The sequence below is a fragment of the Pygoscelis adeliae genome, unplaced genomic scaffold, assembly GCF_000699105.1.
Source record: "Pygoscelis adeliae isolate BGI_AS28 unplaced genomic scaffold, ASM69910v1 Scaffold174, whole genome shotgun sequence".
NCBI lineage: Eukaryota > Metazoa > Chordata > Aves > Sphenisciformes > Spheniscidae > Pygoscelis > Pygoscelis adeliae.
Window position 1 is genome coordinate 5,016,486 of NW_008824676.1, and position 26,403 is coordinate 5,042,888.

The 26,403-nt window shown below is 35.7% G+C and overlaps 1 protein-coding gene across 3 annotated transcripts in view; it reads left to right on the forward strand.

The window, feature by feature from the left end:
- RIMS2 (regulating synaptic membrane exocytosis 2) overlaps positions 1–26,403 on the forward strand; it is a 409,515-nt gene that overhangs the window by 277,481 nt on the left and 105,631 nt on the right. The window contains exon 19 of one of the 3 annotated variants that reach the window (XM_009323094.1): positions 13,636–13,677. The exons of the other annotated variants lie outside the window; for them this stretch is intronic. Within the exon in view, the coding sequence (XP_009321369.1) occupies positions 13,636–13,677 (42 nt within the window). The remainder of the gene's footprint in view (positions 1–13,635; positions 13,678–26,403) is intronic. 3 annotated transcript variants of the gene reach the window in all.

Consider the following 26,403-nt stretch of genomic DNA (forward strand, 5'->3'; position numbering starts at 1 on the left):
TGTGGAGAAAATAAAGGAGGGGGGTAGCATTTGCATAAGAAAACTCCTCATCATTAGCATGTGGTATTTTGCTGCATCATCTTGTACTTCTGCAGTTTGCTGCATCATTCCAGTTCAACTGCAACATTCCTGGTGCTAAGTCGGCATGTTTAGAAATTCAGAAAAACTGGAGATATGCAACTACTCTTATCATATATTATTTCCATATTTTTAATATTTTTCATATTGAATATTCTAAACAAAAATGTAAGAAATGCTGAGGTTGTACTTAACACTAGATGTGCTGGAGCACACTACCCCCCTCTCCCAGGCAGCACAAGTGAGTATCATTCTCAAGAGGGAATGGCACACAACCAAGTGTCATCCTGACGTGCAGTGGGGAGAGCCCAGCTACATAATTCACTGTGGTGGGCAGTGTCCAGGGGGTAGGTGCAACAACTGCATCTAATGAAACAACTACATCTAAAGATTGTATCTTTCATACTGATGTGAAAAATCTGGATCAGTGCACCTGTCAAATCCTTCTAGCCCCAAAGATGCATCAGATAACTAAAATATTCTGACTCAAGAATCTCATATTTCATATAATCTATATGAGGTCTTTTTGTATAAATATTCAATAATTTTACACCTTTCTTTATACATAAGTCAAAACTGATTATCACAACAGAAGACAAATTGAAGTTCATTTGTATGGGAAGTGAGAGTGGTAAGAGGTGAATGATGAATTAGAAAACTGTATGGTTTCTTACCAAATATTTACAATTTGACCAAAGTTTACTTTGGTTAAAACAACAAGGGGATAGATGGTGGCCCTTTGCCTTGGGGGAAGAAAAGAGATTTTGGAGACTATAATGCATATTTGTCTAACCAGAGAGGATATGGGCAACACTGACATTTAGCATTTTGCCTATTCAGCAGCATCTCTTACTAGTTCCCAAACAGAAAGCTCTCATTTAACAACATATTTTCTTAGCTTTGTAGAGCATGGAGATGGAAATGGAATTAGAAAATGGTGAAGAAAAGGTTAAATGTTGGAGTAAATCTAATAGATATATCTATTTTTATTTCTCAGTTGAAATAATAACCGTTACTAGTCAAGCTCTTGCAATGTTCTAGAAGTCAGTGAAGCTTTTCACCTGGAGTACCTCCAATCTGCAAATACTCAGTCTAAGAATTGTACTTAACTGCTGATAAAGTTAAGCAGCCATTTGAATTTACTGCTCACATGCTGTAAGAATAACTAAAGCTACAGAAGGTTGGTCATTGGAACATTTTCTGAAAGTGTTTACATGCTCATACTATTGCTTTTAATATAAACACAAAGAAGTAGCCTGTCTTGCTTTTTATAATAATTTTTTGGGTGGGTTTTTTTTTTGCTTTTTTAAGGTTAACACATGGCAAAGATATTTATTCAAAGAGTTATATTCTTATTCAATATTTATTTCTTCACGTTTGTCAATTCAAGTGTTATTATAGAAGCACTTACAGAGTCCTCCCAAATGGGTTAACTATTTTCTAGATACTTAGCTCTCAAAAAATTAGCAAGGCTTAGGAAAGCTTTTCTTTTGGTAGGGAACTTTGGTATGATAAGTGATTTTGGTGATTGAGCAAGCTACAGTTTTTAAGTCCGGAACTAAATCAGGAGTTCTGAGAAAGAACTCTGATGGAGAAGGCCTTGTCTTCTAAAACTGCCATAAAGCTAGCATGGAAATCACTCTGGGCTTCCTGATATTCTTCAGTATTTAGGCTATTCGTTATATATCCTGACAAAATCCTGTGGTTGAGATTACTGTCTGCCTACTTTTTATCTTATTCTAAGTATCTCCACTATTTGATCTAATTGCTTGTCTAATGTTGTTTTTTCCTAGCGGTGACTATTCCTTAAATTCAAAGGTAGTTTTACTAAGGTCATTGAATTTTTTTTATGTGTTAGTTAAGAAGAAACTTCTGGACTCATCTAAGAAAAAGCAAGCATAGATGGCATCAGTAAATATTTTATTGCTAAATGTGTATTTTCATAGAGAAAAAGAAAGAATCGCATTTTTGTTAGGAAGAAACATAAGATTTTATTTCCACAGTTTGGAAACAGAATGTTCCTTTTGAAATTTCTTATTAGTACATCCTAGACATGGTACTTCAAAGATGACAGTTTCTGTTTCAGCATGCATATCTGTGGTGTCATGAAATCATTATATTGACAATTTTATTGATGTATTACTTGAAGCCTACACCTCCATCATTTTCAAAAATCAAAGCCACCTTTTATAGGACAGCAGCCTGTCCTAGAACAACATCAGCTACAGATAAGAAGGCTGCAGGATGCCTACAGATAACATTTTTACATGTCTATGTTTTGAATGCCAGATATCCATCAGTCTCATTTAAAAAGAAAAAAAAAATAGTCATAGGCTAACATCACTTTATGTGAAATTATTTTGAATTTATAAGATTGAAAATGTATTCCATATCTGTCGTATTCTTCTCCATCACTGGCTATTTCTGTGACCATAAAAGTGATTATATCTGTGGGCAATGGCTGTGAGGAACTTTGCGCTTTGCGGGATCAGCAAAATAAGCGGATTCTTAACAGCCCAAAGCAAAAATGGAATTTAGGGTATTGAATCTGTCTAGTTAATTGGTCTAGATTTCATTTTGGCATGAGATATCGGAAGGTTTAAAATTATAGTATTATGCTAACCACCCAGTTTAATTGTCAGAAGGTGGAGAATTAAAGTGTAGACCAAAAATACCTAACAACCTCAGAAAGACTAATGTCTTGCAAGTCTAGGGAATGGAGTCTCTGTCTGGAGGAGAGTGTATGTGCTCCTTTTCATAGCTCTTTTTCTGAGCAGTTAGGTCAGAAATGCCAATTTCAGGGTACAGGATCCATAATTAGCAAGAGAGTTTTTACTGAGTAACTTAATCTGCCTAAAATAAAAACTGAATTTAAATCAAATCCCAGATTTAGAAAGTAAATCCAACCTAGTTTTGGCTTAACAATTCATTGTTAAAAATACTTTGTCAATTTAAAGTAAACATACATGATTGCTGGTTCAGTTTTGTTTTGTTTGTTTGTTTTTTTGAATCATACCTTTGCAAAGACTTTTTAACCAAAATATTTTTAACTTACTTTTTAATTTACAGAAACACAAAGATATTGTAAGAAGCTATAGAATATAGAGTAATAACTTTTAAAAATGAAAAAAATTATGTAAATAACCTCCTGGTTTTTTATTCTAATTGTTAAATATCAAAGAGAGCAGAATATTTGACAAATTACATAGATACTAACTTTCGTATAGTATGTTCTGTTCCATGTTTAAGATGTTTACTAATTCTTTCCACCACAGGCCTCTAAATTAAAGAACTAATCTAAATTTTTGCCATGGTAATGATAGTACATTTGTTTAGATCAAGTTGTCCCAAATGATATTAGGTGTCTTATAATGTAAGTTACATAATATTTCTGATTTTTTTTTGGTTTATGCTAGAAGTTACATGGGAGGACCAGCAGAAAAAGGTGAATGGTACAATAGCTGATGACAAACCATTGCCGAAAAAGAAACACCATTCTGAGCCAGGTTTGTCAGGGTTTGGAAAACCACATGAAAGCATGAGACTATAAAAACACATTTCATGCTTTTGTAATGCGTGTGTGCTTGATGTACCTTATTTTTTTTTCACTTTGGTGTGAAATTTTTAGTATGTAGAGACCATTTAGATTACATAGTTCTGTTTTAGAATAGCCAAAATAGATCTGCTTTTGTAAACAATTGTGTTAGAATGCACATGCATTAGAAAAGAAGTGTTCTGGCACAATATTAGACTTAGCTTGCTTTTTAGTTTTGAATTTTGTTATGATTTATCTATGTGTGCAAGCCTCAGGAATCTAAGTATGAGTTATGCTGATTCTTATTTAGTTGACCAAACCAAGGTATCTACTGCATGTATGGTGGGAAAGTCATCTTCTAAAGACTTGAATCTGAAACCTTCTTGCACCATCACACATGGCAGAAATAATGTTCCGATGTAATTTTTTATACAAGCTGCGTTTTATATCTCCAGCAGAGAGATATAAAATGCAGATATATCTCCATTTTATAACTCCAGAACAGCTGGAGTTCTCTAATCTAAGAGAACTCTTCTTTCCTCCGTCCTGTACATGAATGGATTTCTTCTGAAACTAAAAACTATCACAAACTTTCTTCCACCCCAAACATACAGTGCAATTCTTTGACTCTATCTTTGTTCCTACAAATGCATAGCAATAAAAAGTAAACCTAGTAATAATGATGATGATAATGATGATGATAATAATAGTATTGTTCTCTCCTCTGAATCAGACAATAAAAAGTCCTAATCACATTAATTTATGCACTTGCAAAAGGCACTGTGATATTATGGTGATAAGCACACTGTAAGGAGTAGAGGAGAAAGAAGAGAAGAGAAGAAAAGAAAAAGAAAAGAAAAAGAAAAGAAATCTTTAGATTGCAGGTTTAATCCTGTATTTAAAGGTTGATCCAATTCTACTCAAGTGAATGGGAATTTTTCAGTTCCAAGAACACTTAGGTTCAGTTTTGAGCTTCAAATCTCTCTCTATTGGGCATATTAGTTGTCTCACTTACTCTAATAACAACACTTTTCCCAATCACATAAGTTAAAGCTTACAAGATTGGCCAATTGTGCCACCTCCTAAATTAATGCTGTAATCTCAGTTCTAGGCTCACCTACATGCTGGTCATTTCCAAGCTTTTTGTTGAAGCTGAATTTACAGTGTGCTTATCACCACGTACAGCTGAAAGTGCAAGAGTCAGAACTGAAGAGCACTAATAACAACACTTTTCCCAATCCCATAAGTTAAAGTTTACAAGATTGGCCAATTGTGCCACCTCCTAAATTAATGCTGTAATCTCAGTTCTAGGCTCACCTACATGCTGGTCATTTCCAAGCTTTTTGTTGAAGCTGAATTTACAGTGTGCTTATCACCACGTACAGCTGAAAGTGCAAGAGTCAGAACTGAAGAGCAGCAAAATCTGGGTTGACTCTGTAACGTAGGAATTAGGGAACCTAGCTGCAAAAGGCCAGACCTGCAGTTACATTTTGTGTTCCCTGACTTTATGCATCAGAGGAAGTTACAGGATAAAACAAGTACTGCTCCTAAGAGTCAGGATCAGAATGTAATGTATCTTCTTTTCCAGCTGAGTGTTTTAACTATTATGTGACAGATTCAAGATACAATGTCTACAGACCTTCACTGTTGCTTTTCCAGGGCGAGTTCTGCAGAATAATGCCTCTGCCCAGACTTTTCCCTTACATAGTAGCTACGTAAGAACATTATCTCCATCTCCCAGCTGAGGTGGGCTTAGAACTGTGGTCTAGGCAGATGGCACATTCATAGTTACTAGCAATACTTGTTGAGAGCCACCTTCCCCATTTTTTAGAAACGGGAGCCATATTTTATTAGATGGCTGCTCTTGGGGCATTCTAGATTTTGGAACTTGAGTGAAATCTTGTGAGACAAAAAAAACAGGTAGAAGAATAGAAAACAGAAACAAATATGGGCATTAAAAAGTTGTCACTTTAGAAGTGTTTTGTATATTAAAACAATATTTATCTGATTTTTATCTATTTTTCCCCCTGGAACAGTACCACCGATCTCCAGTACTGCAGGGAATACACAGAATTGGTTTGGAAAGCCACAGTTGCAATTGCCACAGTCTAGAATAGATACAAAGTTGAGTAAAAATTGTCTTCTGCACTCTACAGTCCTAGGTCTTTCTGTGAGGGCTGATACCTGATAAGAACATAAATTCTGTTCTGATTTACGTTATCAATAATGTCTTCCATGGTATGTTCACATGGGACAATGATATGTGAGGCAGAAACATCTGAGGTGGTTCTGAACACTCTACAATGGGCACCAAATAGTGCATACCTATATTCCTAGGATGCTTTTCCAAACTAATTCTCTCTGTCAAAAAGCCCTAGGTACTAAAGTGGTAGAAGTGGAGGAGTACCAGAGTAACAAATCAATGCAGCTTCCAGGATTTGCATTATCTGCTATGTGTGGCACACTACTGTCCCCTATAGACATCCCTATATCATTACAAACACTTAGTTCATTTTCAAGGCATAGCAGTCAGGACAGCTGGAAGGAGGTGCCATAACACTGTACTCACCCCTGGATGTTGAGATAGTGTCTGTGACCATGATCTACCAGTGAAGTAGCCTGACAGAATCTACCTAAGGAAGCTTCAAATTCCTTGAAGCTTTTCAATATGGGATTTACCCTCTGCACAGGACCTGAAAATGCTTTAAATGTTCTTTCTGTTTGCACAGAAAACAGCAAGGTGATACTAATACAACTTAGTCCCTGGCTGCAGTTGGCAGTCTGCAGAGAGAAGCAAGGAGGACTACAGGCACCTCATATTGCTGTTGCCCTGTTTTGATTGCCTTTTCATACAAAGATTTTTCTGCTATAGCCTGTTATGGAAGCTTGTCCCCCTTTTTAGGTTCAGTTTGTCTGTTAAGAATTTAACCTAACCAGTCACATGGAAATAGCCATGGCAGTATTACAGCTAAGAAAATCTGTGAGAAAAATAGATATTGATTATATAAATACCTTGAGTGAAGAACTGAGACTGTGAGCAAATTTTAGATAAAAACATAAATAGATAATAAAAATGATTCCAAATAACAGAAAAAATAACAGTAATACTGTATCATGTGAAGCATTAATATTTAAGGAATATGCATGACTAGAAATGAGATTAGCAAATCTGTTGAAGGACAATTTAAGGTCATTAAATAAAGTAGTAAAATGGTTCTTATGTTTCAGGCTTTTCAGTAGAAGATGCTGATAAAATTCCTGTTCCTGAATGTCAGAAATCAACATGTTTTCTTAACAGTGCCTGTAGTCTCGAAGTTCTGAGGCAATTTGCAAAACTATTATTCCGTACATTACAAAGAGTCAATTGTATTTATGCAAAGATTTTGAAGGATTGGAAGGCTAAAATTGTAGAATCATAGGTAAGCATAGCATGAAAAATTCAAGCCATGTCTTGAATGTGTGTGCCCTTCTTTTAGCCGATGTCAGCACTCTGTCAGAGAATACTGCATTCTCAGGACACCACCGAATCAAAAAGCGTGTGGAATAATTATTTGTTCCTATCTAATATTATTAAGCATTCCTACTTTCAGCACCCCTGCCTCTGAGCTGTAATAGATGGCATACGAAAGAAAGTGAATAAAGCTCTAGTCCTTTAATCACGTTTCCTTGGTCAGTGAAGAAAAAAAAAAAGCAAAGCACAGCATGCAAACATTTTCACATGGTTTTGCATTTTCATATGTGAGGCCTTAAGAGAAGAAGTTGGAAAAGAAGTAGGCTATGGGTAGGGAATGTGTCCTGTACTGATAGAGATAAGGTTAGGCAAGATACTGTTTTTCTTAAAAAGCAATTATTTTCATCTGGTGTCATCACTAGTCTGTCTTGAACCCATCAGGGTTATTTAAAGGGAGAAAGCACAAAGTTTAGGGTACAAAGGCAGTGATACTCATTTCTGTTCCTTGTCAATTGTTTTTGGAGTGTTCAATCAGTCTCACTATCCAAAGTTTTGGAAGCTGAATGCAGTCTAGCAAACTATGTCTCCATCCAGAGATGATACAGGTAATGCAGAAACTACCTTCATGAGATAGCAAAGGAAACGCTGTTGTTTTTCCCCTGTTTTTCCTATTTGGAGACAGTAGATTTGATTGTTATTATCTGGAAACCATCCTGTAATGGTTTCATTATTGTTAAGAATATTTCAGTGTTATCAAATATCCAACCTTTGCTGCAGACACTTTTAATTTCTAAGCAAAAGTTGAAGAACAGAACCATGGGAAAGTGCTGACATATTTTAATATGATTGACCAAAAGGAGACAGAATAGTTGAAATGGATTTATACATCTTGGAATGGAATGAAGTAAAAATGGAGTGTCCTTGTAATTATCTGGGGGAAAGCCGTATTTCTTTAATATAGTACTAAATTTTTAGAGGAATCATAACAATGGTAGGTTAAACACATCAGAAAATACAAAAGTAATGCGTGCTTACAAATGTTAAGACTTTATATATGTAGATTGAGCTTTCAGTTTGAAGGGAATCATGGCTTGTTTTATTCATGGAACATTTAAGTCTCTCTCCTGGGTGGAAGTATTCCTTGACTGTACATAGACAAAGCCCTTCAGAAATAATTTTAATGTGTCTATAATTTTGTAGTTTATCTATTGCCATGGAATCAGTTTAATTAGTAGAACAGTAGTCAAAAATAATTCAAAACAAAGTAGTGGTTATTTTAAAATAAGTTTGTAATCAGAATTGAAAGTATAATAGATCAAAAATTGTAAAAAGGGAGATATGGTTAGAAATGGGGAATAAATGAGGCTGGAAAAGACAAAGTGATAGGACACACAGAGCGAGAGGAGAGCACACCAGTACTTCATATAAATGACATCAGGAGCATTGGATAAATCAAAAATCATGGTTAAAGAAGAAGGCTGGTATAAAATTACCAGCTTGTGAAAAGGAGAGGAGCAGAGTGGAGTCATGGACTAGTTTATGATTGCTGAAGAGGAAAAGTGGCTGGACAGTAGAACGGTTTTCAAAAGAAATGGATTGGGAAAGGGAAGAGGAAAAAGTCCATGGCCCTGATGCAAGTTTCAGTGTGCTGTGGAAGGGCTGGGGAAGAAGGTGCAGAAAAGGATGTTCTGTGGAATCTGAAAAGCAATGAAGTGGGTAAAATTTACAAAAAGAGCTACATGTTGAATCTATGAGGATCTTTTAAGCTGTGACAAATGAGAAGTAATGTAGATTGACTATGTGGCATGACTAACTGTTTTCTTGGGAAAAAAAGAGTGTTTGCACACTTTCCAGGGACTCTTTTTGCAATTAATAAATGGTGTATTTAAAACATATAGTCCTATCATGTATTTGCTTGTTTTAAAATTTGCTTTCATTTTTTTCCTATACCACTTTGAAAGACAATATGCGTAGTCTGTACCAAAGTAACAAAGAATTGGATTCAAGAGAGAAAAGGAGACTTTGTGGATGGGAATTGCAGTCCCAGTGTGAGTAGGGCACAGATGTAGTCAAATATTGCACTTCAGCGTCCTAGCCAAATTGCATTAATTCAGGGTATAATTGTAATTTATGATGGATCACAAATAGTGAGGTGGCCTGAAAATGTCTAACAAACCACGCACCTTTTTGTATATATCCTTTTACTGCTTTTTCGTGTTTTGAAAACCATTCCTGCAGTCTTAACTATGTGATCTCCTGGACAATCGATTCTGTAGGTGGTGAAACTTCTTGACATCACTAGGATGAGAATAGATTTAGAATAGGGAGATATCTGATTTAGGATAGCTCATCTATCCTTTACTGACAATAGAGGGTGTATTTCTATCTATGCTGTTAGGTATCTTTTCTGAAGTAATATTGATGTTTGACTACCTAAATAACCTAACTTATTAGTGAGATTTATTATCTTTTCAGGATTTATGATATTTCAAATCCAATGTGTAACTATAGTGCATTAATATTTTGAAAAGTTACTATTTTGTCTTTTTTCCCCTTATAAAATTATAATGTAAACTTTATTCAGAGAAACAAAATCATAAAGCTCTCTCTCCGAATTCCTCATTTAGTTTATCTCTTGAGACTTACGAAAAAGTAATGCGGTCTACACAGTTTCATTTTATTCATAGAGTTCATGCTACTGAGAATATTTAAGATTTCTTCTTGTATGTTGTTTTCAACCTTCTTCTCTATTATCCTTATCTTTGGGTAGGAATAACCCATATTTTCCATATTCTAACTGTCTTTACCTAGTGTATAATATATGTAGTGTATATTATTTATAGCATATGTTATGTAATTGCAAAATTGAATGTATTGCTTCTGTCTTCCCTGTATTTTCTTTATCCTAGTTAGTCCTCTGCTTATATTTTTGAGCAAAAACATCAGCATCTGTCCAGTATACAGCTGTGATTTTGTGTGTATGGATTTACACTTTAAGATAAAGAACTCACCTTTAAATAGTAGGGAATCACCTCATTAAAAAAATTAAGAAGTGTGGAACAGGCTCTGTATTTACAGGAAGGGTAACTGGAAGATGTGGCTTAACGCTATTAAAGAAGGTTAAGGAAAACTGATTTTATTCACACCTCAATGTAGTCAAATAGCCTTCCATTCTAAATCCTCTTTTCTGCTCTTAACTATTCTGCTATCTACTCTTCCTCTTTTATTTGTACCCTTAGCATTGCAGAGTTTGAATGGTGTCAGGGAACATCTTTCCTGAGAATTAGATGCATTATATGTCTAATTACATGCAGACTAACGACGTATATTTATGGAACATACAGACTCCATGGAACATTTCTATCTTAAAGTCTCCTCCATGTTTTAAGATTATGCCTATTTGATTGTGCTATTGCACATCTTATTTTGTGAAGTGTCCAGAAATGAGGCTTTCCAAATCTGTAAGTCACAGAAATTTCTGAGAACATGTATGCAGTGAAGATCTTTCTTTTTAAGGAGAAGAGAAAACCAAAATTAAGAAAAGCCTTGAGGAAAAAAAAGAGTAATTAACTTACATCTCTCTGTCCTGTGCTGCTTTTAAAATTTCAGATGGGCATGTTTGCTGTAAGGTTTCAAGCATGTTTTTTTGAACACCAAGTTCCTAAATACTTCTCTTTAGTAAGTGACATTACTTACAATGAAAAGTTCTGTATCAAAGCATGATAAAATAGATGGTACTTATTCTGTTTTATTCAGACTTGCAGTACAATACCTGGTTTTCATTTACTTTATAAGTTTATTCATTAAGACTCTCATTTGTTTCTAAATCTGTGTGTAATACCCTTATACATACCACTCTCATACGTCAAGATGAACAATTGATCCAAATAAATGCTAGTTCCACAACAAAGCAATAACTATGCAAATGAAGACTGCCTATTAGTATGATGTAAATTTAATAGAATTTTATTCCATGATTTTGTTCTCAGATTTTAATGTGTTTCTATCAACAAAGATCTATTTTAGTGGATTAGAAGCTACAGAGCCAGAGAATTTTCAAACTATTGTTTGGGATTTATGGCATGGCTTCTTAATCAGGAGGAGATTGATTCACATAAGTGCTATTGTGTCTAAATTAATAGGTCTATTAGTACTTCCTTCTTATCATTGTTAAATGAAAAAAGTTGGTGCATTACCATGCCACAACTTCTACTAATTCATTGATATTCATAACAATTAATACAAAAATATTATAAGCCATTTATCTCAAGAGATAAGATATCAACTGAACAGGTATCCGCAGTGAGAAGGTACCGATTATCTTTTATTTTCCTCTCTGGCTTCTATTAGAATTATTCTTCTAATATATTTGATTGGTAAAAACTTAAAGCTGAAAAATATTTGTAATTAAAATTTGTTTGCCACTTTGATGCGTAAACAATTTTTTTAATAAGAAATACTTTGCATGAAGACTTTTAAAAATGCAATTTTTAAAAAGTTTTGGTACATGTGACTGATATGCAGCAAAATACTGGTCATTTGGTTCTAAAATCTTCAAAGGAAGCCTCCCTGGTATTCAGCTGTGTCCATGCTGAGCCCTACTGACACTACTAGAATGCCCTGCATTACCATACCAAGCATGTTCCTAATTTGGAAATAATGTGATTCCAATCATGCTTTGAAAATTTCTTGAGAAGGATTTATCTTAATGCAGTATATGTCTCAAAGCTATGCATTCTTATGGATATTAAAAATAATAAATGAAGTATAAAGGGGTCATGATAGAGACTTTCTAATAACTGTTTTTGACATAGTAGGAGTACTGGCTTCAGGGCTATAGATATGTAATAGAAAACATTTTCAGAACATTTTAAGTACTTTAGCTGGGTTTTGGTGGTGGTAATAATGATTTATTTATTTAACAGTTATAGCAATTGTAGCTACACTACAGCTACACTAGCTGTAATACACCAGGGAGAAGTAGCTCTTTCTATTTGCTTATTTGTATTTCATCCTATGGATTCATTGTAACTTGCCCAGATTAAAACATGGCTTTTTTTAATGTGTGAATACATAGCATCCTTTGTCAAAACTGTCAGCTGCTATGCTTCCATATTACATATCTCATATATAACACTTACGTGTGTTCATTCTGTAAGCAAATTTAATTGCCTAAAAATGCATTCTAAATGTACATGTTACAAGCTGCTTGTGTTTACAACAGTTTTGGTACAGTCTTGGCATTTGATAGTAGATGAAAATTATAATTGGCAGCTATAGAATGAAATTGTTTAACTATAGAACACAGTGGTTTATCAGATGAAATTTAGTGTTGTCTTTCATTTCATTTTATCGATTTATATTGCTTATTCTAATTTTGCATTTTTCAATAGTATCTTGATATTGACTGTAAAATGTGGATAAAATTATAGCATATTTTTGTGGTGTATGATCTTTTCTGGAATTCTTAATCTAACATCTGCAGTGTTAATGAATTATGAGCAATGTTTTGTGACTCATTAACAAACTGCAAGTTGAAATTAGATCAGGGCTTACAGATATATATTTTTTTATTTTATTTCTGATGATTTTTGGAAGAATGCATTTGTTCTGCTAGTGATGGTAGCTTCACAGTTCTTTGTAATTATTATTACTTTTCAAGATGAATTCCTCCCATTCTTTTACTACAAATAGATTTTCAGTACAGAGAATGACACTGTCCCTCAGATGTTCCCCGTGTCTGAAATGGCAGTGTGTTTTTGAATGTGAAGTAATAAAGTAAGTAATGAGATAGTTGTTTTGCCATTTAACTTGCATGCATTTGCAGTAACATAGTCTTCTATGAGATGAGAGTAACTTTTGGTTCTGAAAAAGTATCTGCTGTATTGACCGTGAGAGTTAATAGCTATGCATTCTCTTTTCTCACGTTCTGTATTTCGGTCTTGATACTATTGCCTTTGGCAGAGTGTTACAATAATGCAGTCCTTTCCAGAGTGTGTTATGTGGATTCTGAAATTCCTGAGCTTGTATATCCTTTTGAAAAAAATCTGTTTTCCGTTTTGGATATGTGAAGTTTGGTTCAGCATAAATTACAACAACTGAATAACTGAAAAATCTAATGATAGGCTTCCCATTGGTGATGTTAAACTGAATGTTCAATACTTGAAAGAGAAAAATAATACTTGCGTTCAAGTAGATAACATTCCAAAAAGTTGAACAGTCATGAACAAATGTGTTTATGCTAGTTAATGTACCTTTTACTATCCAGCTTTTTCTTCAGCTTCATTGCAAGGATTGACTTTGCTGTCAACTATAACTTTTGTTATTTCCTCAGCTCCTATACTAACCCTGTCTTTACTGTTCTTTTTCAACAACAGTAGTTTAACCACTTCTTCCTCAGCTTTCTTTTTCCTTCTGGTGTCTGTGTTATATTTTTCCCCATTTACTAACTCTGCTCTGCAGACTTCTCTCTAAAACAATTTTTGGCCCTTTCCCTCAGTGTCAGTTTTAACCTTCTGAATACATCCTCTCACGCCCATCTCCTTTGTCTATGTCTGTACATTACACGATGTGATCACAGAAGAAGCGGAATCATCAAGGAGAAGAAACTCAGGTCTGTCTCTTCTACTGCTTTTCTCTGTGCTATTTTTTTCATTTTACCTTTCCTATAGATTTTATCACAACTCACCTCACATACTTTTCACTCTCTTCCCCCTCAATATATTTAAATATTGGCAAACTGTAAGATAAGATGCTTATGTAATTTTTATTACCTATAAACTATAAACTTTACAAAAAGTGTTAAAAGGTAACTGATGACAAATGTGCTATACCTTAAGACTTTAAACTGATTTGACTTCTATCATATCAGTTCTTATTTCCCATCTCCATTATCTGTAAATTAGCCTTTAAGCTTCCAACTAGCACATGAAAACAATCTATAATTTGTTTTATCTTTGCATTTCAAAACCGCTACAAAAATTACGGAAACTCTGATATAACTAGTTATTTTTCACCCTGGGGAGAATATAATTTGAGAACTGAATAATTTTAGTAAGTTAAATTGCATGCACTGGAATTTCAAACTTAGCTTCATTGAATAAAGACTCTTTTGATTAGAAGTAGAGTTGTTAGTGATGAAAAGCTATTCTCTCATGCCAAAAAGTGTAAACACAAGGTTATGATAACAAGAGAGAGCGAGAAGTCAAAACATTGAAGGAGCGCTAACTTAGCTGTATTGTTCATGGCTTTTCTTTCATATTGTGCATTACTTGTGGTTTCATCTTTCATATCGAATTTTAATCTGCCATTTTATTGAATTTTCCGTGTACTTTATATTACTGGCAGAGGACTGATGTCTAGCAAGGCATCCTAGCTCTGAAAATGCAGTAGCTGTTCACACTTCCCTGCTTGTTCAGTTGTGGTATATCAGAACAACAATGACATTATGACATTCTCCATATTTAAGTTAATTAAATTCACCTATAAAATTTAAATTTTACAATTATTGTGTCAAAGCTCTCATTAATTTCCTGTGCCTCTGCTATTTTCCCAACCAATTAGAGAAGCCACTTGGATGCCATTTAGCTTCTAAAATCTAAAGCAGTTTTTGGGTACATTGACTGCTCCATAAAACTTAGGTGGTATTTAGTCAAACATTTTTGTCTTTTCTCTACTATGGCTGGCTCCTTCAGAACACGGTTTTACCTTTGGTACTACTCTTGTCCTAATCAGAGTCAGAGATTATCTTTACGGAATCTTGCAGGTGTTACTTGCTGTGGTTTGCATATTAAACAAATCTCAAGATAGAAATCACTTAAATTAGAGCAGGAAAAAAAGTTGAGTGTGGATAGAGAAGACAACTGGTAGTGTGATCTGAATTCCACCTTCTGTAAATCACCACTATTAGACATTAATAAATGATGCTGTAGAAAGACTGAGTTTACTTACCTTGTGCTTACGATCCATTCACAGTTCCTGTGCAGTGATTCTAAATCTCTTTCATTACAAAAATGGAATTAGAGGATTGGGTGACCTGTTTCCTATCTGTTCATAATAAAAGAAAAGGAAAGTTGTGGACCTTTTTATTCAAGAACCTTCCCCTGGATATTGATTGAATCAATATATTGAACCAAAATATTGAATCAGCCCATCTGATTCTTGGGGTTGGAAGAAATCAGATCTTAAAATGATATCTAGTGTCCCAGAAAAACACATATTTTCATCACCTATGTTTCTTGAACATATGTGAGAAGGCAGTACCTGTGTATTATTAACTTTTTTGGACTTTCCAATTCAGATGTACTTTTGCAAAACACTGTTTAGCTCACCAACAGTGTTAAGTAAGTGTATTAGGCAATGATAATTTTAAATGTCTAGCACAGAAATGCAAAAGTTGCATGATCAACAAATCATTGCAAGTTGCATTGCAAATGCAACTGCATGATCAACAGTGCAGTTGCAAAAGTTATTACTGCCCTTAAACTCAGGAGCAATTAGTTTATTTTGTGCATAGTAACATATTTTTAGATATACATTTGAAATGGCTACTCTTCCATGTTTTACCTCAATGACAAAATAGCTTACACATTTCAGTACAAGGCACTTTGAGCAGCTGTGCGCACAGCTAAAAGCAAGGGTGACATTTCAAATACATACCTTTAGAAGGAGATGTTTTCCCATTGTTTTAGAATTTGCTTTAAGAAGTGTGGAACTAGGATTATCCATTTACAGGTTTCATTAGGAAATGTTTTCACAGTATTTACCATGCTACCAAACATTCACATGAACTAAAGGATTAGCTATTTTTTTAGACGTAATTAGACCAAAAGGTGTTGTGAAAGCTAAATATCTGAATATATGAATATTGTATTGAAAGAAAAATACTGCCATTTCCTCTCTCTGGATATCATAATCTTTAATTGCAAAAATGAGAAAATTTTATTCCCTGAAAAATATCTAGATTTTTTTTTAATTGAAAAGTCCTATGAGAGTGCATGCAAAGCTTATGTTATATATTTCAAGCACAAAAGCAAGTTCAGAAAGTTAACAAGCAAGAATATTTTTATATAAATTTTGTTATCTGACAGCAGTACAGCTTGATAGCATCCTTAATGACTAAACCCTGTTTTCCTTGGGTGAAGGAGGAGCTTTGCAATGCAGAGTTTTCACAATTTGTTTCCAAAATCATATTTTGGAAATAATTTAATAGGTTTCATAGGATTTAAGTATTGTGAAAACTGTTAGGGAGACATATACCTGTTCACCTCCCTATGTATGCAGTATGAGCAATGGAAGTAAGCCCCTGCCTGCCAAAGAACCTTAGTGATGAAGCAGACATCTTTCTTTTCACCAGTAAGATGGTTCAGACCGACCGGTTACCGTTGTGCCAACAATTACTTGCAATTGCAAGTAATACTTACTGTGGTCTTCAAACATATGAGATACAGAAAACATTCTTCAGCCTTACAAAATTAACCTAGGCCTAGATGTGAGCTGACTCAAATAACTATACCCAAAAGTTGATCACCAAAACTATGGAAAGGCTGATCCATGACAGTTTAAAGGCAGTCAGTGTACATATAGCAGAAATAGTGCTGGCTAATTAATTCTAGGTTTATTCCAGGATGAGAAGGGATGGAGTAGTGATGCCCAGTCATTGCTGCTTTCTAAGGAGGCGGATGGAAGTTAGAAGATGGAGTAGTGGAGACAGCTCCATTTCTAAAGGGCCATGAAAGGCAGGGAAATAGAGATTCCAGTTCTTTTCTGCAACATCTGGAGCAATACTCTCATGTTAAGAGCACGCGAAGGATTGATTAGAGTTTTTGCTAACTTTGAGAATGAAATTCAAATAGACAAGGACTTTGAAATATGTTTTTTTCTGTCTTTTATCATTTTTATGGAAAATGATGTTTCTTTGGAATAACATGATTGCTGGGGGTGAAGCCTACAAAAACTAAAAAACCCTATTAAAGATGGGTGACCAAACTGGAAGAGCTCATAGCCCTGGACAGTGGAGGGCCAAACAGTAGAAGGGTCTGGCAAATAAACTGTTGGAGAAAGCAAGGGCAAAAAGTTTGTATGATTGAGAGAGTTTCAGAGATCAACTGCAGTAGAAGACAGGGAGCATGGTTATTTGGATTTGTTCTTACCTTACAGTATCATGAAAGGTTTTTCAAGCCATCCAAGAGTGAATCTACTGTGATATACTTACCCTTTATAAACAGAACATGACACCCCTCTATTTTTGTGTTATTGTTATAGTCAATATTCAGTGACACTGTTTCCTTTAAAGACCAGGATGGTGCTTTGTTTTGTTTCCATCTTTCTTATGTTGAAAAGAAATTTCTGGATGGAATTTGTAACATTTTAGCACAAACATGATAAATGACTTGTGTATCTCTGAAGGCTTCTGTGATATTTAGTTTGACAGGCGTGTTTAAAATCTGATGCCTTAGACTGTGACTAAGACATTAAAGAGTCTAAATCTGTATTTGGTCAACAAAAACCAAAGGGATAGGTAAACTCCAAATTCGGTTTAAAGGTACTTAGCATGCTAATAGATGTATTATATTGGATGGCTGGAAAGCTCTTTGTCCTTATTTTTAATTTTGATTAGAATTAAAACCAGAAACCAAAGGCCTCAAAATCCACCCCCCAGAATAGCCATCTATACTGAACCATGTAAACAAAGGCTGATCTTCAGTCTGCTGAAGGAAAAATAGTAAAAAATATCAGGTTACATAATTAAAAAAGAGAGCATAATTGTGCAAAAGGCAGAATAGCATTACATTTATATTTTTTATCAGTAAAGGTTTGGTAGTTGAATTTATAATTTTCCTGATTCTTACATGCAGGTGCATACACCACTGTTCGTTTTGTGTCCTTTGGTTAAATCTTTGACCATATTTCTGGTTATTGAGATGCTAATGAAGATGTCTTGCATTCTTAGGATGGCTGAAGAATCTCTATTAATAGCTGTTTGCTTTTCTGGAAGCAGAGGCATAGTTATGATCAAGTGTTTTGAAGTGGTTATATCAGAATGTGAAATATCCTGTGGTTATACTGTGGAGTACACCAGTGGTGGGAACTCCGAGGAGCTCGCATGCTTGGCAAACAGAATAATGAAGAGCTTAACAATAAGACTGTGCTCAGGCTTTCATGAAGACAATGCAGAGTTTACAGCATGGCTGATCTGAATGGGTTTTTATGAGTACAGAATGTAAGGGCCCACTGACCCCTCAGATATTTTTCTTTTACATTTTCAAAATTCTCTTGCATATCATTCATACAGGGAGGATGTGCCAGAATTCTTTGGAGAAGCTAAATGGGGTGTGTTAGCTAATATTTGTCTTACTGCTTCTTTCTTTCTTCCTTTTTCCATGTTGGCACTCATTATTTTTCAAAGGCCACCAAATGTATGTACACCTTTGTATGAGGCAGTAAGGACAAACATCACAGCGCACCCTGCAAAAATTACATTGGAAAAGGATCCACACACCACAAAAAAAAGCTGGTCATAATCCTAATCATTACTTTAATAAATATGCAAAATAGAATTGCATATTGCATAGCTTGCTTCAGAAGACCTTTGTCCTTTACCAGCTGCACTGATCTATCCCTAGTTTTGAAGACCTGAGCTGACCCTGACAATTTATGAACCCATGATTCTAGAGATTCTTTAACTTTCTAGCTTAGATCACCACACCATCTTATTCAATTCTTTTACTAAGCAGTGCCATGTATTCTGCAAATAATCCAAAATAACATTGTTAACATGGTCTAAGCATTGTGATAAAAATGTGTTTAATTGGGGAGAAATGTCCCCCGGGTTTCAGTCTTTGTTTAGTGTGTCAAGTTTGAAGCCAAGAAGAAAAAAAAAAAACCAACAAAAACCACCAAGCAATTCTCAAATAGAAAACAGGAATTCAAAGGCATGCTCCCCCACTAGGAAGCTGGCTATCTGAAATTGTCTTCTAGCATTCCCTTTTAAGGGCAGTAATTGACACTTCAATCTCATTTAAACAGTAATATAAAATACTTAAACAACCTTTTTTTTTTTTGTTCCACATTTCCATAGGTGTCAGCCATATTCTTTTCATTCAGACTGTGATGTGGATCACAGACTTCTTGGAAAGGCCTTGCTTGCTGCAACAGTAACTTTTTTATACTTGCCACACATTGGACATAAAGCCCTGGAGAAGTTCAGCAGCCATTTATATCACACATCACCTGGTATTTTGCTAGACCTGTAGCAGCTAGGCAGTTATATTTTTCACACTGTAGACAGCCAGAATGACAAAATTTAGAGCTAATTTCTTAGAGGTAGAATTGGAATTGAATGGCTCTGGAAATAGGAGGAAATGTAATCCTTTGAGTGCAAGACCTTTAACTGACAAGTTTTGATGTTCAAAGCAAATAACTTTTAGATTTTGCTTTTAGGAGACAATCTCGTTTCCTTTGCCTGTTTTGATAAGAATATTGTTTCAGGGACTTTTTTCAGTATAAAATTGATTTTCCTGTATTCTCATAAATAGCATTTCAAGAGAAATCTCTAGTAAGAAATTTTTAAAAGCATTTTTAAAAGTACTTATGAAAAGTCAGGGTCCTATGTGTACATTTGATTTTTAAAATAAAATGTTATTTAATAATTTGCACTGTTTTGAAAAATCAGACTCAATTTTCAATAAAGCATTTAAGTAAAGAAGCTAATTTACCCACTCTCTAAATACAATTGCTAGTCATATTGCTGATTTTAAGTGTTTGCCAATATGAAAAATAGAAGCATAAAACATTTTATTTCATTGTCCTATCTTATGCCTAAACTCAGAGACAAACAAGGAGTTCCACATCTGTCTGTTGTAATAAGATGCACATCCTCCAGTGTTGGATGCTGCAATTTCTTTCGCTCAAAGCAAGGAAGTCTAGGTTTATTTTAGGCCCCAGCCTGAGCTGATGCAAATCTCTTTCTTCTGGATCCCAGGTGAAAGTACTATCCTGAACCAGCCTGTTGAACTGATCCCTGCACAGCTAAAAATCATTGCAGGAGAGACAGTTCAAGGGAGAACTAGGCTCTAACCTCAAGTTGGGGCAGTCAGCTGTGAGAGAAGGAAGAAACCCTGGGAGGAAGACTATTAAACCCAGCACCTCCCAGTTGTAACCTTATGGCTGCAGAGTCAAGCTCCCCCTTACCCTCTCAAGGAAGTGAGCACTTTTTGAGCAGTTGTTCAACGCTGCCATCAGTATCCATGGCTAAGGAGAAGTCTGCTATCCTGCTTCTTCTGTGGAACTGTTATTCTATTCGGACATGTACGGAGATGGTCATGTTCTGCTCCGAGGGACTTGGGGTCCCTGCTCCATGGGACTTCTTGGGGCGAGGTGGGTGAAACCTGCCAGGGTGCTTTGGCCGTGGCACCTCCAGGTTCCCATCAGAATAGCAGAGCTCATTGAGTTAAGGCATTTCCAAGAAAATATAACTGATCAAGGCCATTTTAGATCAGGTTTAGTTCTTGTTAAGTCTGCCCTTGTATGAGTCTCTTGATTAGATTCTTCTCTGTTCATCTTCCAGATACGTGTTAGATTGTTAGATACCTATTAGATATATTAGTACCTGTTAGAAAGAATAGACCATTACAAGACCAGGGGAACATGGCTGTGTCTACTATTTTATGAAATGTCATTGGTCATTATAATAGTAATGTCAACTGTGATGGTGGAAGAAGGCTTTGAGAGAGGATCTTTGAGTATTTCAATCTCTCTATCCCTATAGTTCATCTCTATATTTCATCGATATACTTCAATATATCTGTATTCTGATTAAGCTGAAAACATACAGTTATTTTCTGTAATGTATAGAAATGCCTCCTTTGTGAAAGCATTGATTTTTTTCTCCAAATTGTTTAATTCTGAAAAACTTTTGTTCTTAAATTGAGATAATTACACCACAGGATACAGTATATGCTTTTCACTTTGTAAACCAAGGTTAATTCAAGTGATGTAGAAAAATATTGACTAATGTGATGATATTGACAAAATCATTTAAATAGAAATAGACAGATTTTTAGGAATGACTGGTGAATTTGTCATTTTATATTATTTGGTTTGAGACATTTTAAAATCATCTTATAGTGATTTATTGGTTTTCAGGATTGTCAAGACATTAAGGCTCTTTATAGCTTTTTCGATTTGAGCACCTAATAACTGGGGGAACAAAAAGCATTAATTACTTTAGCATCAGCATCCAGAACCTGCTCTGAATTCTTCTAAGAGGTGATGACTAGGCCCACAGCTGCTGTGAAGATCTTTGCTGTTGAGAAGTTAGCATTGTCCATTTTGTCAATGGACAATACCGATATTGTTCAGTTCTCCTCCTTCCCACCCAAGTGAGATCTTTCTCAATTCAGTCTTCTGTTCTTTCTAGTACTTCTTCAGACAGCTCTTCACAATGCAACTGAAACCTCAGTTTGGAGAGTAGGATCCACTGTGCTGACCTTTCTTGTAAAAATCTAAAGGATTTATTTATTGTAGAGATTTGTAATAAATGTCACAGTACTTCAATTACACTTCTAAAATTCAAGACTCTAATAGAATTTTATGCTTGCTAATACTATGGTATTCTTTTCCATAAGTCGACTTGGAAATATTTTTCTATATACTTTTTAAACATGGAGCAAGAACAAGTGAAAGTCAGACAGGTTTCAAGTTTCCCTTATTTTGACAATGTCTTTATTTAAAGACTCATGGTTGAAAGACATCTAGACATATGGGTGAGTGGACTTCTACACATTTAAAAAAAGGAATTACCCTGTATAGTATTAGATTTCTGTATTAAGATGATATTTCAGGCAAAGTAAAGATCTCTTTTCACCATGCATATGAAATAACTTAGAAATGTCATCATTCTGTCTGAGCTCAAACTCAAGGGTATTTTAATGAGTCTTATTTCACTTTCATCTATTTTGCATTATGTTGAATCAGTGGTATTGCTATCAAATTGCTTTCTGCTTTAGAAAGTAATGAGGCAGTAGAAGACAGTGTTGTATTTGTAGATTTTATATTGGTGACAGCAATTTAAAAAAAAAAATTGACAGCTTGAAAAGCAAACACAACTATCTCTCTCTTTCTGCTATTTTCCTATCAATATCCACAACCCACATAGATAATATAGGCCAGGCTACCCAAAGGCCAAAGCAGAAGAATGCAAAAGGCCTTATTTATGAACTGTGTACAATATGGGGCAAGAAAGGTCGGGGAATGGGATAGGTTTCAGGAACCCATTTGGTATCCACTGATTTCCAAAAGTGTAGGCTTAGGACTTGTCATATCTGTTCCCCGTTAATTTGCCTAACAGTTCCACTAGGGATTGCCAGCAGAGGAACAACCTTGATCCCACACAGGATGGGATCCCAGATCCTATCAAGGTGTGGCGCATTACTGATGCTCTCTGCAGGAGCATGTTTTTCTTTCTTACACTTCTGCCTTGCCCCAGTATGATTTCTCTTTAAGTATGACTTCATCCTCTGCGTTGATACCCATCTACAAAATGGTATTTCCTTAAAATGTAACAGCTCTGTTTCCCTCTTTGGTCTGTGTACTATAAAGTAGATCATAATTTTGTGAGCAACCTTCAATAACCAATAATTCTGGAAAAATATTTAATTCTAATGATACGTGCTATTTTTGCTTTGTAGCTTGGGGGTTGTTGCTCCACATTCATGGGATTGTTTTAATTGAATTTAATATAATTTTGGCTTACAGTAAGAAAAAGAAACAGTCAGTCTGTTTAAAAGTTAATGGACTTCTAATTAAAGTAAATTTCATTTGACTTAAAATTCTTCCACATTAATTACCAAACTTGGATTTCAGAGTGCAGTATTTATGGGCTGCCAAACTATTTGATAGGGATCCAATGTATTTTCATTTCTTTGTGACAGAGGAATGCCCTGAGCCATTTACAACCTTTGATATGCATTAAGAATATTTGTTGGCATCATTTAGCTGGATTTATGTGCATGAACTGGGTTCTGAGTGTTGCTGTTAATGTCTTTTGTTCTTCATCATTTTTTAACTCCAAGACAAGCTACAGTAATATAATTATTAAACCTTTTAACCTGTAGATGCTATGAGAATTGATTAAACCAATGAAGATGTAAAGTAATTACTGAAAACCATTCTGACACATTCAATTTTTATGCTTGAACCATTAGACTGCATATTGTGTGTGCACTGCATAAAACATACAGCACAAGCAAATTTTTTACTTTTATTTTTGTGTCATCCTATTCAAGGAAACTGTAAAGTAACTATGTCTGACACCTGCCTTGCTCTCTTTTGTGTTGAGTGTGTTAGTGATTCTGGAAGTTCACAAAATACCCATGGGTTCCCTTCAGTAAATCTTCAATAAGAGTGCACAAAGGTATACACTAGCATGCAGTGAATATGCCTCTGGATGTAGAGCACCATACTTGGTTGACTAAACTCATCAAATTAAATTAATTTGGTGGGTTTTATTCATTTTTCCTTTTTAATGCATGATTTATATTACTTTTATTATTATTTCTGCATTTTCTCTCTCCCCCTCTTTTTGTTTTACATATTGCTTTCATTTGTTTATAGAAGAAAAGAAAGCAGATCCAGAGAATGGGGATACAGGTAGGGTGACTTATTCAAAATATTTTCATGTTTTTGCCCTTAAGTTCTTTGATCTGTTATGTTTACGCAAATGTGTACCATAGAGTTGGATCACGGTTTTGATGTATTTTGGGGATTTCAAAGTAGACACTAGGAAATGGAAACTAAGAAAGGGCTTTCCCAAATGTATTTCCTTTGCTTTTTTAAGGGAGTCAAATTAGGGTGAGAAATGGGAAGAAAGAGACCAGAATCAGCTAAAGAAGGCTCTTGTACACCTTAAGACTTCTGTTCTGTCCTCCCCACTCCAGGCACGGGGTGTGCTCACCTGCACACTGCCTTTTTCCTCTCTATTACAGGTTTCTGACTTCCAAAATCTCAGTGTTTCTGTAGTCCCCTCATCAATAGTTTTCCCCCATGCCTGAGCTGCTGTGCCTCCCCAATTTTGTATCCCTCTTGTCCATGCCTATCCAAAACTAAATTTGTCCTAATATTTTAAGAGAAACTCCACTCTACTTCCATACCCCAGATTTTCCTTTTACTCTCTGTGCCCCAGAAGCCCCACTGTACAGCAAACTCCTTCTTCAAACACATCACCATCGCCAGCATCTATTGTAGCTAGAATAGTTTAATAACTCCCACTGGAGAAGGCAATGAAAAAAAGAAAGAAAGAACACAGCTCCCAGCTGTTTTTATTTTTATTTTTTAAATAGGTAGGTTTGCCTTAGGCTAAGCTGGGTGATAAGGCCATTTTGTTGTCCCTTTTGTCTCTGGTGTGGACCACAGGCTACCAGCTGAAGAGTCTTACCCTAGAGAGTAACCAGTGTTTGACCTGAAGAGCAAATAACAGTCTGTAGCTCCAGGCTGAATTGAATGATTGCTGATTCTATGAGCAGTTGAGGTCAGGAAAAGTTAGGTATTAACCACACCACTGATTACAGCCCCTTAAAATTTTTAGCATGAAACAAACATTTAGTTTTCAGTTATGAGGAAAGCTTTAATGGTGAAGTAGCTGAATCTTATCTTATTTCAAGTTAAAATATGAAAATAATGGTTTGCATTCAAAGCTGGAACAGTGATTCTAGTGCCTGCCCTGAGTCCTGTTGTAGAAATTATAGAGCTGCCACCTAGACCATGGTAGGAATTACGTGGATGCCACCTCAACAGGGCTCGTCCCAAGGTTCTGCTTTAGTAAAAGAATCAGAGTTCCTTCTTCTGCTACGTTTAATATGCAATAGTAGTTACGAGCTGGCGTGCCTCTGAAGAGGGGACCTGCCTGTCGATTGTTACTGGATTTTATAGTCTCTATAGGTTGCATGATTTCCTGATGGCACTTCTGCTCATCCAATCCTGTTCATGGTGTCTGGGGTCTTCTCTTCTTTTGATTTGCTCCTGCAGCCTCCAGGCACCTTTTTTGTCGGTGTCTTGAGACATTTTCTTATCTTTTGTTACAGAATATCCTGTAGTTAAAGTTTTATTTATGCTTCCTTATCTACTGGTTACATTTCCATAGATAAAAACAAAGGTTAAAGTACAATTCGTATGGCCTAAGGCTTAATTTACTTTAGTCATTAGTGCTAAGCTCTGGTACAAATTAGTCTCACACTACAATCCTCATGGATCTGAGGACAGGTTACAGGGTTGCTGTGCACAGTGCTTGGGCACCTTACTCTGGCATTTCAGGACTGTGTTTGCATTGTAGTTGTGTTGCTTTCCCTCAGCACACTCTTCTAAAAATATGGAGAATGGCTGGTATTGAATCAGCAGCTGGCTCTTTGTCAGCCAGGAATTTCCCTGTGCTGATGAAAACCCCACTGAGCTAACCTTCAGGCCATGGGTTTTCTAACATTAGAGAGTTGTTCAAAATAAGCAAAACTCCGAGATGTTGCCTACAGTGTAATGATCCCAGTTGTGTTTGGTGAGCAACATCAGGCTTTGCTCTTCCAGCAGTCTTTCTTATTTTTTTGTGTTGCTATGGCTGAAGCTTGAGTGTCTCATTGGCTCTTTCTCTTGGAGGCACAGCTACTGTCTAGAATCAAAATTCTGGAAGGAAGTTAAGGCAGAAGTGTACAAATGAACTCACTTTTGCCTGGCCAAAATTTGGTTGCATACACTTTGGTACATCGTGGCAGTACACGAAAGTATATCAGAAGTAGCTTTAATTGTTCTAGTGTCAGTCTCTATAGTCCTGAAAATGTGTTGTGCTGGGCTCTAGCTAAGGACCTGAATAACACAAGGGCTCAGTCAGCCTTCTGCTACCAGGGTGAAAGCTTATGCTCTTACATTTTCACCACTATTGATAACTAATAGTTTGATTCAGATTAGTTCTGATTTGTCTACACACACTCCATATACACCTCCTGATTACAGTGGAGTCCTTACTATAGGACTGATGTTCAGCCTTGGTTACCAAAATCATGTTAGGAGCTGAAGCTTCCTAATGCACTCGGACAGTTACTGAACTCTCTGGAAGTACTTTCTGCTCCTGCTAAACCCCCACACATAGGTTTCAGCTAAGTATAAATTTGCCAGCAGAAGCGGAGATGATGATAGCCCTGCATTTCCACCACTTAGTGCGACAAGCATGCAGGCTGGACCACGTGAACGGGAAGTGCCACGACACGCTCTCAACCTTTCCTACTCCCAACCAGATCATGGCTGCATCTGGCTTTAGTTACACTGAGATTAGCCTGCAGCAGCCAGTAACCCTGCA